The sequence below is a fragment of the Cinclus cinclus genome, chromosome 16, assembly GCF_963662255.1.
Source record: "Cinclus cinclus chromosome 16, bCinCin1.1, whole genome shotgun sequence".
Classification (NCBI taxonomy): Eukaryota; Metazoa; Chordata; class Aves; order Passeriformes; family Cinclidae; genus Cinclus; species Cinclus cinclus.
In genome coordinates this window covers 1,708,326-1,721,919 of record NC_085061.1, presented here as the reverse complement: position 1 = coordinate 1,721,919, position 13,594 = coordinate 1,708,326, and the positions used below count along the sequence as shown (strand labels likewise).

The 13,594-nt window shown below is 50.4% G+C and overlaps 1 protein-coding gene across 1 annotated transcript in view; it reads left to right on the top strand.

The window, feature by feature from the left end:
• Positions 1–13,594, top strand: part of LMF1 (lipase maturation factor 1) — a 147,624-nt gene that overhangs the window by 42,297 nt on the left and 91,733 nt on the right. The window contains exon 4 of the mRNA XM_062503441.1: positions 7,786–7,934. Coding sequence (XP_062359425.1) covers positions 7,786–7,934 — 149 coding nt within the window. The remainder of the gene's footprint in view (positions 1–7,785; positions 7,935–13,594) is intronic.

Genomic DNA, 13,594 nt, shown 5'->3' with positions numbered 1-13,594 from the left:
GGGTGACCTCAAAATGTAACATCCCTGTTGCTCTGCAGTGTTTTTAAGTCACAAAATTGAAACTTTCTGCTTTATATTGTTCAAAAAGGGAGCTTTGCTGTGCGAGTACCTGGGCTTTTCCACTGACTGGAAAATTATTTCAGTATTAATTATTGAATTATTATAACTGAATTATTTCAATTTTAATCCTCACCCATGTGCTCTGCCTGTTGATGGAAGAGATTCAGAGGTGCCCTTTGAGGTTATTGACAGGAGCTTGATGATTATTGGTCTCTCCATTGGGAATCACCACAAACCCCATCCAGTTAGAGGGAAACTGGGAAAACTCGACGTGAACTGGAGCATTTCTTGTCTTTGTGCCTCTGTTTCTGCTGATTCTGTGAAGCTGGGGAGTGAAGGGAGAGAGTCTGTCCCTCTGGGAGGGTTTTTGTCCTTCTGGAAAAGGAAAAATGACTGAGAAAAGCAGCTTGTTCCAGCAGGTGGTAACTGGGACCTGTGGGAGCCAAACCCAGCTGGAACTGGGGGTGGTTCTGGTTTGAGTGGGACCAATATTGCACCCGGGAGATGAACGAGGTGTTTGTGCTGAGCAGGCAGGAGCGGGATTTGGGGCATTTCTGAGGGGATGTGCTGTCCAGGCAGCTCTTCCAGGGGTGGTTTGGAGCTTTGCTTTCCTTTGAGGAGGTTGCTGAAGGATCTGCAGGGATCGTCCAGTCCCACTCCAGCACTCCCACCCTGGGAGCATTCTCCAAATTCTCCTGGAGCTCTGGCAGCCTCGTGGCCCTGCCCATTCCCTGGGCAGTGCCTTTTTCCCAATATCCCACCAAAACCCCCCCAGCTCCAGCCCCTGGCCAGGGAGAGAGAGGAGGAGAACAATTTTAAAGTCGAGATTTGGTGGTTTAGGATCAACCCTTTAAACGTGAGCTGCAGCAAATCCAGCTCTGGGCTTGATGTTTCCATGGAATGGCCCCGATGTGACCTGGCTGTGCCCGGGGCCATTCCCACTCTCCTGCACATCCACGGGCACAGCACTGGGAGCTGTGTCCCCAAAGGCTCCAGGATTTCCAGGATTTTGGCTGTCAGACCCTCGGGGTGGGAGCTGGAAGCTGTGGGAGCCTGGGGAGATTCAATCCCAAAGTGTCATTTGGGATTTCAAGTCACCTCCCAAATCCCAAACCAGGAGCGATGCAGAGCCTGGAGCAGGGATCCATCCCTCGTTCCACAGCACAACTCAGATATTTCCAACAGGTGCTTTAAGGCTGGAGCTGAAACCAAAGCACGCTGGGTTTCGGGGAGGTGGGCTCGGGAGCAGGTCTAATTCCAGGGAAAGTCAGTCTGAGCTGGATATCTCCCTCCCCTTGGCTGCTGGGCTGTCTGACACACAATATCCATAGGGAGACAGCTGCACTGGGAGCTGGAAAATCTGGATCTGTTGGCGCAGCATTTGTCTGTGCCGTGCAGACGTGCTCTGTGTCAATTTGATGTGTGGGTGTTGCTGTACAAAGAGAAACAATCGGCTGTTTTCACCTTAAAACCGTGTTTTAGCAAGGGGAATAAATAAGAATTAATTACCTGAGCTCTTTCTAGCATAGCCAGGTATGAGGGTTGATTTTGGCCAGGTGTTGTTTTTTTGTTGTTTTTTTTTTTATTCAGAAAAACAGAAAAATAAGAAAGTTCATTATCCTTGGAATGAGTTTTTATCTTCTGAAGGCTTTCAGCCCATCCCTCCCTCACTGCTTTCTCCCAGCAATGCCTTGGGATGAGGGGGTTGGGGAAAGGACTGTGCTGACCCCTCTGTAGCCATGGCCAGGCTGTGGTACCTTGGCATGGTGAAATTATTCATGGCAAATATTAAAGGTGAAAATGTGGCATCCCTTGATGTCGAGCTACGAATACAAACCTTACATGAGGGGTTTGAGCACTTGAAAGAGGCAAAACCCTAAAAGGAATAGGGGAATTTAGGTTTTTGGGTTTGGGGTTGGCTTCTTCTCTTCCCTTCTCCTCTCCAGCACGTCCTCACTGCTCCTCCTCCTCCCCTGCCCCTGCAGAGACCTCTGGAAAATCCCAAACCGTGGATTTTACCACCCCGTGTTCCGAGCGTGTCCTAAACCCTCAGAGCGCGTGTGGGGCAGGCGCAGCCGCCATTGGTGCTGGATTTTATTCCTTTTTTTTTTTTTTTTTTCCAAAAAAACCCAGCCCGTGGCTCCCTCTCCGGCTGTGCCAGAGATAACAATGGGGGGCTTTGTGTTACCCTGCAGCTGCTGAAATTTGACGAGATTCAAGTGAGGAAAACAGGAGCAGGTGGGTCAACAACGTGACCCTTTCGTTCCCAGCAGGATCAGCGAGCCCCGGGATGGAGCCCGGGAATACGGATGGGTTGGTTGGGGCTTGGAGGTTGGGAATTGTCCCTTGGAGAGAGCCCTGAGGGGCTTTGCTGCTGTTTATGGGATGGGTTTCACCCCCAAAACTCCAGGGTTGGGGAATGTTACTGGAGGAGATCGTTACTGCCTTCATTCCCAGATTGTTTCTTGGGTTTGGGATGGCTTCGTGTGGATGAAGCTTCCATGTGGATGCTCCTGAAGCTCCCAATGGCCAATATCTGCTTCCCATCCCACAGCCCCAAAATGGGGCTGTCCCAGAAGCAGCTGCTCCATCCCTGGGAGTGTCCCAGGCCAGGCTGGATGGGGCTTGGAGAAGCCTGGGACAATGGAAGGTGGCACTGGATGGGATTTAAGATCCCTTCCAACCCAAACCATTCCAGGATTCGATCCCAGTCTCTTCTCTGAGTCCCCCCAAATCATGGAGATGACTCCTTCTTGTTTTTAGCTGTCCTACAAAATGTCAGGGGTGGGAATTGCTGCAGTTGGAGAAGGGTCTGGGATGCCCTTCCCAGGGTGTTTGGTGCACATGGAGGATAGGGCTGGGTTGGCCTCCTGGCACTGCCACATCAGCAAATGCATCTCACTGCAGAATCCTGGGATGGCTCAGGTTGGGAGGGAGCTGAAATCATCACCTTCCTCACCTTCATCACCACTCCCCTTTGACAGCAGCAAGAGGAGGGTGAAAACCGGGAGAGAAATCCTGGAGCTGATGAGTGGGGAAGGGTCAGTGAGGAGAAATCCTGGAGTTGTGAGCGGGGAAGGGTCAGTGAGGAACCAGCTGCTCCTCAGGGCTTCCCTGGCAGGTGGGGCGACCTGGCTGATCCCTTTGGGTGTCCCAGGCTCTGTGAACCCCTGAACAGTGCTCAGAGGTGACAACACTCAAACCTCAGCAGGGACGTGGCTCCAGCCTCGGACCTGTCTAAGAATCTGAAGGATTTGGAGTCTGAGGCTTTTCGGGCAGATGTGAACAAGTGTGTGTGAGTCAGCGGGGAGGAACGAGAGGTTCTGCTGATGGATTTGCTAATCTTGGGCCTGGTATCATCTTACAGCCCAGTGAGGGTGAGCCAGAACTCAGCTCCCCCCTCATCCCCTGAGCTGTGGATTCACTTGTGGTGTTCAACACATTCACATCCCCGAATCTTCCTGAGTGAGCTGAATTTTTCTAGGAACCGCAGCATAGGAGCATCTGGGATAATCCCACCACCCCCAGCGATTCCACTGGCCATGGAGCAGCAGCCAGCAGTGCTTTGTTGGCACGAGATGAAGCCTGGAAGAGGAGTGGGCTCAGGGGTCTTAGAGGTCTTCTCCAAGCTTAACGTTTTTCTAGGAATGACAGATTATGGTCAGGATGAATCCATGCTGGATGGAGGAGGGTTTGGGGAGAAGGAAGGCTTTGGCCAGGAGAGGTCCAGGGTGAGGATGGGATGGATGAAAGGATGGGATGGGATGGGATGGGATGGATGGATGGATGGATGGATGGATGATGGATGGATGGATGGATGGATGGATGGATGGATGATGGATGGATGGATGGATGATGGATGGATGGATGGATGGATGATGGATGGATGGATGATGGATGGATGGATGGATGGATGATGGATGGATGGATGGATGATGGATGGATGGATGGATGGATGATGGATGGATGGATGATGGATGGATGATGGATGGATGGATGATGGATGGATGGATGGATGGATGGATGATGGATGGATAGATGGATGGATGGATGGAGAGGGATGGATGGATGGATGGATGATGGATGGATGATGGATGGATGGATGATGGATGATGGATGATGGATGGATGGATGGATGGATGATGGATGGATGGATGGATGGATGGATGGATGATGGATGGATGGATGGATGGATGGATGATGGATGGATGGATGATGGATGGATGGATGGATGGATGGATGGATGGATGGATGATGGATGGATGATGGATGGATGGATGATGGATGGATGATGGATGGATGGATGGATGGATGGATGGATGATGGATGGATGGATGATGGATGGATGATGGATGATGGATGGATGATGGATGATGGATGGATGATGGATGGATGATGGATGGATGATGGATGGATGGATGGATGATGGATGGATGATGGATGATGGATGGATGGATGATGGATGATGGATGGATGGATGGATGGATGGATGATGGATGGATGATGGATGATGGATGGATGATGGATGATGGATGGATGGATGATGGATGGATGATGGATGGATGATGGATGGATGGATGATGGATGGATGATGGATGATGGATGGATGATGGATGATGGATGGATGGATGATGGATGATGGATGGATGGATGGATGATGGATGATGGATGATGGATGATGGATGGATGGATGGATGGATGGATGGATGATGGATGATGGATGATGGATGGATGATGGATGGATGGATGATGGATGATGGATGATGGATGGATGGATGGATGGATGGATGATGGATGGATGGATGGATGATGGATGGATGATGGATGATGGATGGATGATGGATGATGGATGGATGGATGATGGATGGATGATGGATGGATGATGGATGGATGGATGATGGATGGATGATGGATGATGGATGGATGATGGATGATGGATGGATGGATGGATGATGGATGATGGATGATGGATGGATGATGGATGATGGATGGATGGATGGATGGATGGATGGATGGATGATGGATGATGGATGGATGGATGGATGGATGGATGGATGGATGATGGATGATGGATGGATGGATGGATGGGTGCAGGCTGGAAGAAGCACAGTGGGTGATGTGTCCCAGAACACTGATCCCACATGGGCAGCTGTGGACACTCCATCCCTCAGGAACGCAGCTGTGAATAAACCAGAGCCTCTCCCATCTTACCTGCCCCTAAACCTGGTTCTAGCAGGACCTTGTGACACAGCCCCACACTCCACCAGGGAGCAGCCAGAGCTGGGCAGGATCTAACCCCAAACTTGGCCGATTTTGGGGCCCAGACTCCTGCCCTGGCCTGTGAGCTGAGTTTATCCTTGGCTGCACTTGCAGTTAAACCTGGCTTAGGGCCGGCTTAGCTGCAGAGCAGCCGGGGATGCCAGAGCTGTGTCCCAGCAGCTGGCAGTGCTGTTTACTCCGTGCTCCGCCATCCCCTTCCCGCTGTGCCGCCTGGTGCCAGGGCTCCAACCCATCCCTTTGGGATAAAAGCACAGGTGCAAGGCTGGACTCGTGGTCTAGAGAGGCCAGGCTATGCCAGCAAGGCTTGGCTTGGCCCACGTGGGCGCTGGGAGCATCCTCCTGGAGCCGTGGGATGTGCGGGAATTGTCCTGCAGGATCACAGCATCCTGCTGTGCCCCTTCCCCGGGGATTGGGGTTAAAGAAAAAGCAGGAAAAGCTGCTGGTGTTCCCTGCAGTGCTGCATTCCAAGGGAATGGATGCAGGGGGATGCAGGAGTTTGGATCTGTGCCCTGCAGTGCTGCATTCCAAGGGAATGGATGCAGGGGGATGCAGGAGTTTGGATCTGTGCCCTGCAGTGCTGCATTCCAAGGGAATGGATGCAGGGGGATGCAGGAGTTTGGATCTGTGCCCTGCAGTGCTGCATTCCAAGGGAATGGATGCAGGGGGATGCAGGAGTTTGGATCCCACCCCGACACCCATCCGCAGCAGGGCAGGGTGGCGATTTCCATATGAAAACGGGGATAACAGTGGGATTCTTGTGCGGGCAGGAATGAGGGAGATCTCCGACCCTTTTGGTGCCAGTCAGTCCCGGAGCTGAGTTCAGGCACAATTAACCTTTCACTTTTGGGATGAGCCGGTGCTTTCCTGCTGCAGCTGCTTTTGGGACAATATTCCTTACTTCTCCTCCCAGAAACATTAATTTGGGCATCTGGAGGGGCTGTGCTGGGAGCCACAGAGTGTGTGGAGGGAGGAGGGGGAGTTTTTAATGGCTTTGATGTGTGTGTAATAATTTGAGTTTTTAAAATTCCAGTTTGATTTAAGGCGGTTTTGCACAGCAAGATAAAAAAAAATTGAGGTTTCACGACCGTTACTGAAAATATTTTAAAGCAATTTCAGAGTGGTTTTTCGTGTGTGACAACATCAAATCAGGGGCTGGAAAAATCTTGGGGTGGGGATGAGGGGGCTCAGGCTGAAGCTGGAAGGGATGGATGGGTTGGGGATGGGATTGGGATGGGTTGGGGATGGGATTGGGATGGGTTGGGGATGGGATTGGGATGGGATTGGGGATGGGATTGGGATGGGATTGGGATGGGTTGGGATGGGTTGGGGATGTGTTTCCCTGCCTCTTTGGGCTGGGTGAAGGGAATTGTTAAGGATCAAACTGGTGAAGTGACTGGAGAAACCTTGGGAAGGAGCAGGAGCCATGGACACTGCCTGGATTAATTTCTGTAGCTGAGAACATCAGTGCCTTAACTGGCTCCAGCAAGGAATTTTCAGGAATTCTCCTCTCCAATGTGCCATTTCATGTCTTTTTTTTTAGATGGTTTCAGAGTAAAATTCTATCGCACAGAAATATTTGAGAATCAGAATAATTGGAGGCGGGACAAATTTGATTTTGGCAGGGATAAATTGGTGTTTCCAGACGTGGTGGGGGTTGGACTTCACCTGTCAAAACAGAGCTGTGTGTTCTGCCTCTCTTGGAATAATCACTCCAATATTTATAGGCTGGGGTGGAAGAGAAAATGCAAAATGCAGATTTGCATGGATTAGGTTGGAGTCTGTCTGCTCCAGAGGATCCAGGGAATGGATTCATGGTGGGATGCCAAGGCTCTGCTTTGAGCTCAGTCCTGGGTAATTTGGTTAAATCCAGGCTTGGGTAAAATCCAGCAACTGGTGAAAGTGGCCTAATGGACAATTTTGGTACCATTTTGATTTTTTTTTTTTTTTTGGTGATTAAAATCCCAAGCTTCTCATTGCACTGACTGTTGATGATGACAAGACCCAATGGGATCTTAATTAGTATCTTTTGAAGCTCAAAATGCCCCATTTTGGCAAAAATCCAGCCCAGTCCATGGCACTTTGGAGGAATCACTGGCACTGCTTGGTTGTCCCGTGCCATTTCCCAGGGCACTTAAATATATATATTTTTTTTCTGCTTCATGGAAGTTATTATTTTTTATAAAACCCCCCCTTTTATTCAGTTTGTGCTTGGAGAAGAACAACACAGCCCCAAATCTTCAAACCCCTGAATCCCCCCTCTGTGGGATGTCTCTTTTAGGACAGCTGCTGCCTGATTTCCCCCAAATTAACCTTAAAAAGCATTCAAGATGTTTTGTTGTTGTTGTTGTTGTTGTTTTTAATCCTTCCATTTAAATTTAATTCAGGTCTAACTTCCAGCACTCGCACCATAATTATTTCCTTCTTCGCTTCTCGTTGGCCCTGCAGGATGGGAATCGCAGCTCCTGGAGACAGGATTCCTGGGAATATTCCTGTGCCCTCTCTGGAGCTTGTCCCACCTGCCCCAGGACTCTCCTCCTTCCAAAATTGTCATCTGGAGCTTCCGCTGGCTGATTTTCAGGATCATGCTCGGAGCGGTGAGTGGGAATTCTCCTTTGGCTTCTTGGAGCTGGCGGCAGCAGGAAATGTCCCATCCCAGCTGGGAATTTCCCCAATCCAGCGTTGGTTTGGGAATTTTTCCTGGAAAAGCTTCCTGCTCTGCTCCTCAGGATCCCTCAGCTCGCTCCTGGTTTTGTTTTGAGGAGGAAAAGCAGCAGGGAATGATCTGTGGGGATGTGCTGGTGCTGCACTTGAGTGCCTCTTCCAAAGGAATTGTTAAAGGGAAGTTGGGCATTGTGGCTTTTCCACAGCACTGCTGGAATCTGGTGGGTAATTCCCAGCTTTCCCTGGATTTCTTCTCCTTCGTTTTTGGCTTTTCTGAGCTGTCACTCTCACAGAAGAATTGCTGCAGAACTGTCCCGGTGCCAGAGGGAATTCCCAAGCAGCTTGTAAGGGAATCCATCAGGAGCTGACACATCCCTGTAAAAATCAAGGCGTGGCAGGGTCCTCCTCCCATCAGCTCCATCTGCTTGGACACTCCAGAAAATCCCAAAACTTTAAAGCTGAGTTGGGTTTTTTTGGGAATTTTGGCTTGCATTTTTTTTTTTCCCCCCAGGGATCTCATCTCAGGGTGAAGGTTTTATCTGGGGCATTTTTCACCAGTGGGATCTGAACCAGATGTCAGCACAGGGAGGGATGCAGGCTGAATCCCAGGATCTTGATGCTTCTTTGGATCCAGGGAATGCCTGGACGTGGCACTCCAGGGCCCTGCTCTGGTTGGCAGCGTGGGGATTGGTCATGGCACGATGATCTTGGAGGTCTTTTCCAACCTCAGTGATCCCAGGATTCTCTGGCTCTCAGCCATGCTGCGGATTGTTGAGTGAATTGACACCAAGTATAACAAAACATCCCTAATTTCCTAAAAAATTGATCTGATCACCAATTTGCATCCTGCTTTCCTTCTCAACTTGGATCTGCCTGAGCTTTTTTTCCCGCTGATGTGTCTGATATATTCTGAATTACGGGGCAGGCTGGATATGAAGGAAAACTGTGCTTCCCAAACATCTCTGTTCCCGTTACCTCTCTTTACCAAGAGAGCAATAACTCCTGATTTTTGTGGGAAGAGACGAGTCCCTGAGTGCCTGGGACTCTGATACATCTCTGACAGCCACGGGAGAGGAAAACATGGCAAGGTCATTAAATGGGGACCCCCACAAGCGAGTGACTGATGGCATCTTTAATGTTTTGGGGCCCGGAGCGGTGTAGGATTTCTCCTGGGTGCTGGCAGCCAGTGGGAAGGGAAGGATCCTCCTGGAATGCAGGTGCACCTGCTCCCAGAGCATCTTTGGTTTCCTCCTGTCCTGGCCAGGAGCTGAGCCACGTGCACCAGGGGCTTTTCCCAGGGGTGGGATTGGCAGTGGTTGTGTTTTCTCCTGGAAGTTTCTCCCGGGATTCTTCGGGCTGCTCGGGGCGAGGCTTTCCTTGGGAAATCCTCCAAGCAAGCACAGCATTCCCTGGGGGCAGCTGGGCTTTCCCCACCTTGTGCTGGCTGGTAGGGGAGCATTTTGGAAATGTTCCTTGGGTGGGTGAGGTGCTGCCTCCTCTCCAGCTTCTCATCCCTGTTTTCCACGGTCACTTTCCTGATTTCATTGTCAGCCCCTTTCCCTTCCATTCAGTGCCTCATATTTGGGATCTTTTGGTTTTTGGGAGCTCTGACAGTCTGGGCCTTTGCACTGAGCAAACCTGCTCTGTTTTGGAGGAGGATGTTGGAGGAGAGGTTGGAACGAGATGATCTTCGAGGTCTCTTCCAACACAAACATTTCACCATTAGGGAGTTTTGCTGTTTCCTGGCTAAACCTCCTCCCAAAAAATCACATCCAGACTTTATTTTATTGTGCGCAGGAGCTGGCTGGGCTTGTTTAGGGGTGACACAGCACAGGAGAAGTGGGATAATCCCTGCTGGGGTGGGAGGCGAGGAGCTCAGGCAGGCGCTGCTGCCAGGGTTTGATTGGCAGCGAGTGCTGGGCTGAGCTCAAATATTGCTGCCTTTTTAAAAGGCATAATTACGTGATTCAATCTATATGTTTGATGTTCCTAATCATCCATTAGAGCAGGATGTAAAGAGGGATGCTTCCCCAGGAACACGGAATAGGGGCTCTTTGTGTGAGCCAGCAGCTCGTTAGGCAGCGAGTGATGCAAACACTCATTTCCCTGGGTGGTTTGATGGATTCACCGTTTTGTTTGTGACTCTGTGTCACTCGGGATTCTTGAGGCTTGGGAGATGCAAAGTGTGGGTTTGTGATCCCATCGGAGGCACGAGGTGTGTGCTGAGATTTCTGCCTCTCCTCAGGTGAAGGGGTGAGAGGAAACAGCCTCAAGCTGCGCCAGGAGGGTCAGATCAAATATTAGAGTTCTTTTTCTTTTCTCTGGAGTATGAGTTGCAGGGAGGTGGTGAAGTCACCATGGAAGTGTTTGGGACATTGGGGATGTGGTTGCACTGGATGCTCCTGGAGGTCTCTTCCAATCCAGGTAATTCTGGGATTCCGTGTTCACCAAGCCACAGGGACTTCCCAAGAGGAGCAGCAGGGTCCTTGCCTTGGTGGCACTGAGCTGTTTTGTCACCTGCAGCTGCCTGGGTGCTCTCCAAGCCTTGTCCCTCTCCGCAGTAAACACAAACATTGGATCCAGCAGGCAGGGTTGGTTTTCCAGCTGCTCCGTTCCCTCGGTGGTGGGTGGGTTTGGGGTGGTGCCAGCCCCTTGCTGCAGCCTGAGGGGGCTCCTGGCACTTTTTTCACAAAGTGCAGACTTTAGTAACCCCTGATTCCCAAAAAAGGGATTCCTTGGAGCTGTATTTCCATGGACCAGCATCTCTCTGAATCTTGTGGATTCCCTAAAGCCCAGTTCCATTGGTGCCAGCTCTGCTTGGAGCTTCTGGGGGAGCTTCTGGGGGAGCTTCTGATTGAACCCCCACCCTGTGCTTCCAAGGTGAGGCTTTCCCTCCCAGGTGTGAGAGTTTCTGCTTCATTTTTGGGTTCCTTTTGGGGGTTTTTTTTGGGTTTTTTTTTGGGGGCAGCAGCCTTGCTCAGGAGCTTTCCATCACAAACACGACTTATGGCTGAAACCCCACTCAGCAAAGGTTAGTCCTGGGCTTTTCCTGCAAGGCCTGAGAGTAGGTGACAACTTCAGGGAGTCCTGAAGGAATTCTGGGGAATTCCCTGCTGCAGGTGAGAGCCACGTGCTTGGGGAGCCCAAATTCCTGCCCAGGGGTGCATTGGAGCTGAGGAATTGCCAGCAGCATCCTGGAGAAAGCCTGGAGGAGCTCCCTGTGCCCTCGAAGTCGACAGGGATTGTTAAAGTAAACCATAAAACAGAGTTCCTGTCTGTCCATCAGCGCAGGGGCTGAGGGGCGCTGTGGGAACTGAGAAATGTGAGAATTTGGCTGCCATCAACACCTGCCTGCCACTGCAGCAGCACTGAGCACACCTGGGAGCTGCAGGAGCGCAGGGAAAGGGATGGGTGCACAGGAACGGGACCCCAGAGGGGTTGGGGAAGGGTCCTGGAGCAGCAGGCTCACCCTCCAGTGAGGATGGCAGTGCTGGGGGGCTCCTCCCGATGGCTGCACCCCGGGTTCCCTGTGAGCTGTGGGGTGGGAGCTCAGGCTGCAGCCTGGGAAACCATCAGGATTTTCCTGGAGCTCTCGGCTCTGCTGGGATGCGTCCGTTAGCCACACCTGGGTCGCACACCTGATGATGTTCTGCACGAGGAATGTTATCCTGGGATGGCTGGGCTTGGAAAGGATCTTAAAACTCATCCAGTTCCAATCCCAGCACCTTCCACTGTCGCAGGTGATCCAACTTCCAGGGATGGACGCTTCCCAGCTTCTCTGGGAAGCAGGGAATAATTATCCCTGCTGGGATATAATAATACGTAATACAATAATATAATATAATTATCCCTGCTGGGGATGCACGGAGGAGGTGGGGGAGCTTTGGGCATCAGAGCACGCTGGAAAACTGGGAATAAACAGGGAATGAAGGTGGAGCAAAGGATCCCAGACATATGGAATGAGTTACCAGGGAAGGTGGCTGGAGCAGTGAGTGTGAGTCTGAGACATCTTGATTAGTTTCTGCAGGAAAGGGTTGAGGAGTGGAGTGGAAAACCAGGGAAACGGGATTTAAAGCACATTACCACTTTAATTTAAAAGTGCCCAAAGCAAGGAAATTCAGATTTAAAGCTGCCAATCTCTGCCTGGCTGCTGCAGGTGTTGGGGCTGGGAGGGCTCCGGGGTCTGTGTCCAGATGGGTCCTGGGGCCGCGAGCCCGATGCCAAACTTTGGGTTTGTCCCAGGAGTGAGATCCCTTCATAGGGGCGTTCTGTAATAATTTTATTCTTTATAACAGAAATGTATTTGTCTTTAATCATCTGCCCCGTGTGATGCCCTTGAAACTTGCAGGATCAGGGATGGGGTCGCTCGGGAAGGGTTTTCTTCCCCTTTTATCCTCCCCATTTGAAGAGCCCTTCCCAGGAGCTGCTCCCTCTGCTCCTCCTCACATCATACACCAGTTCTGAGGAGGAATTTAGGGAAATTTAGGGAAACCCAAGAGTGTCATTCTCACTTGGGATTTGTGACTTGGCCGGACCTCCCCTTGCTTTACTTCCTGTAAACAAAATTTCTCTCTATTTATTTTTTTTCCTCCCAGATTTCCCTTTCTGTCAAAATGCCCCCCCCCCACCCCCCTCCTTTTCCCAAATCCAGGCTCAGCCCCTCTGAGCTGTTCAGGAACATCCTCGGAAGTGGCTGCAGAGAACAGAGGAGTTGGGAGCAGTTTTTGGCAGGCAGGGACTTAGAAAATAATTTCAATCCTCTGCTGTTTCAAATCTGCACAAGAGATAGTTTCCCCTTTTGCAGGGGGATAAAAGATCATTTAATGTGACAGTTTGGGAGGGGGAAATAGTGCAGAAAGAATTATAATAATAAATTTTTTCCCCTTAAATTGACAGTTTTTTTTCTGTGGATTTGTCCACCTTTCTCCGAGATGTGTTTTCACAGCAAAAGGATCAATTCCTTCCAGATTATTTACACACCACTTGATATTTAATATCGTTTTTTTTTAAACGGTTTTGAATTTTCTTTGCTGCTAAAAAATATTTCTTTTAACCCACTGCAGCAAATCCTTTCAGAACCTTGTGCTTGGTGCGAAACTCTCGCGTTCCTTGTTTTGTTTTTGTGCTTGGAGCCTGTTAAAAGTGTCAGGACGTGGGTGGCATTTGAAAGGTTACTGGAAAGGGTGGGGCTGTGATTAGCTAAGAAGGGAGATGAACTTTCTGGCAAAAAAATAAGGAAGACTTTGAAGCAAACAGAATCTGGATGCCCGCAGTAAAACGGGATCAAACAAAAATTGGAATTTCGGGATTTTGGAGACGCGAGAATCCGGCGGATGTAGATGTCAGCTCGGTGACAGGCGTGCCCCAGTGCTGGGCACCGTGGCCCTGAAATGGAGAATAATTATTCTAATTTGTTTTATTACATTAGCGTGGGTAGGAGGGAAGAAAGGGAGCTTTTTTCACTGCCTTTCTCATTATTCCTCGGCGAGCACGGCGGGGCCAGCTCCCGGCTCCCTTCATGGGAATTTTTGGAAAATGATGTCTGCAATGTTCTGACCTTTGCCGTCCCAGCTGCAGCCTCCTCCTCTCTGCA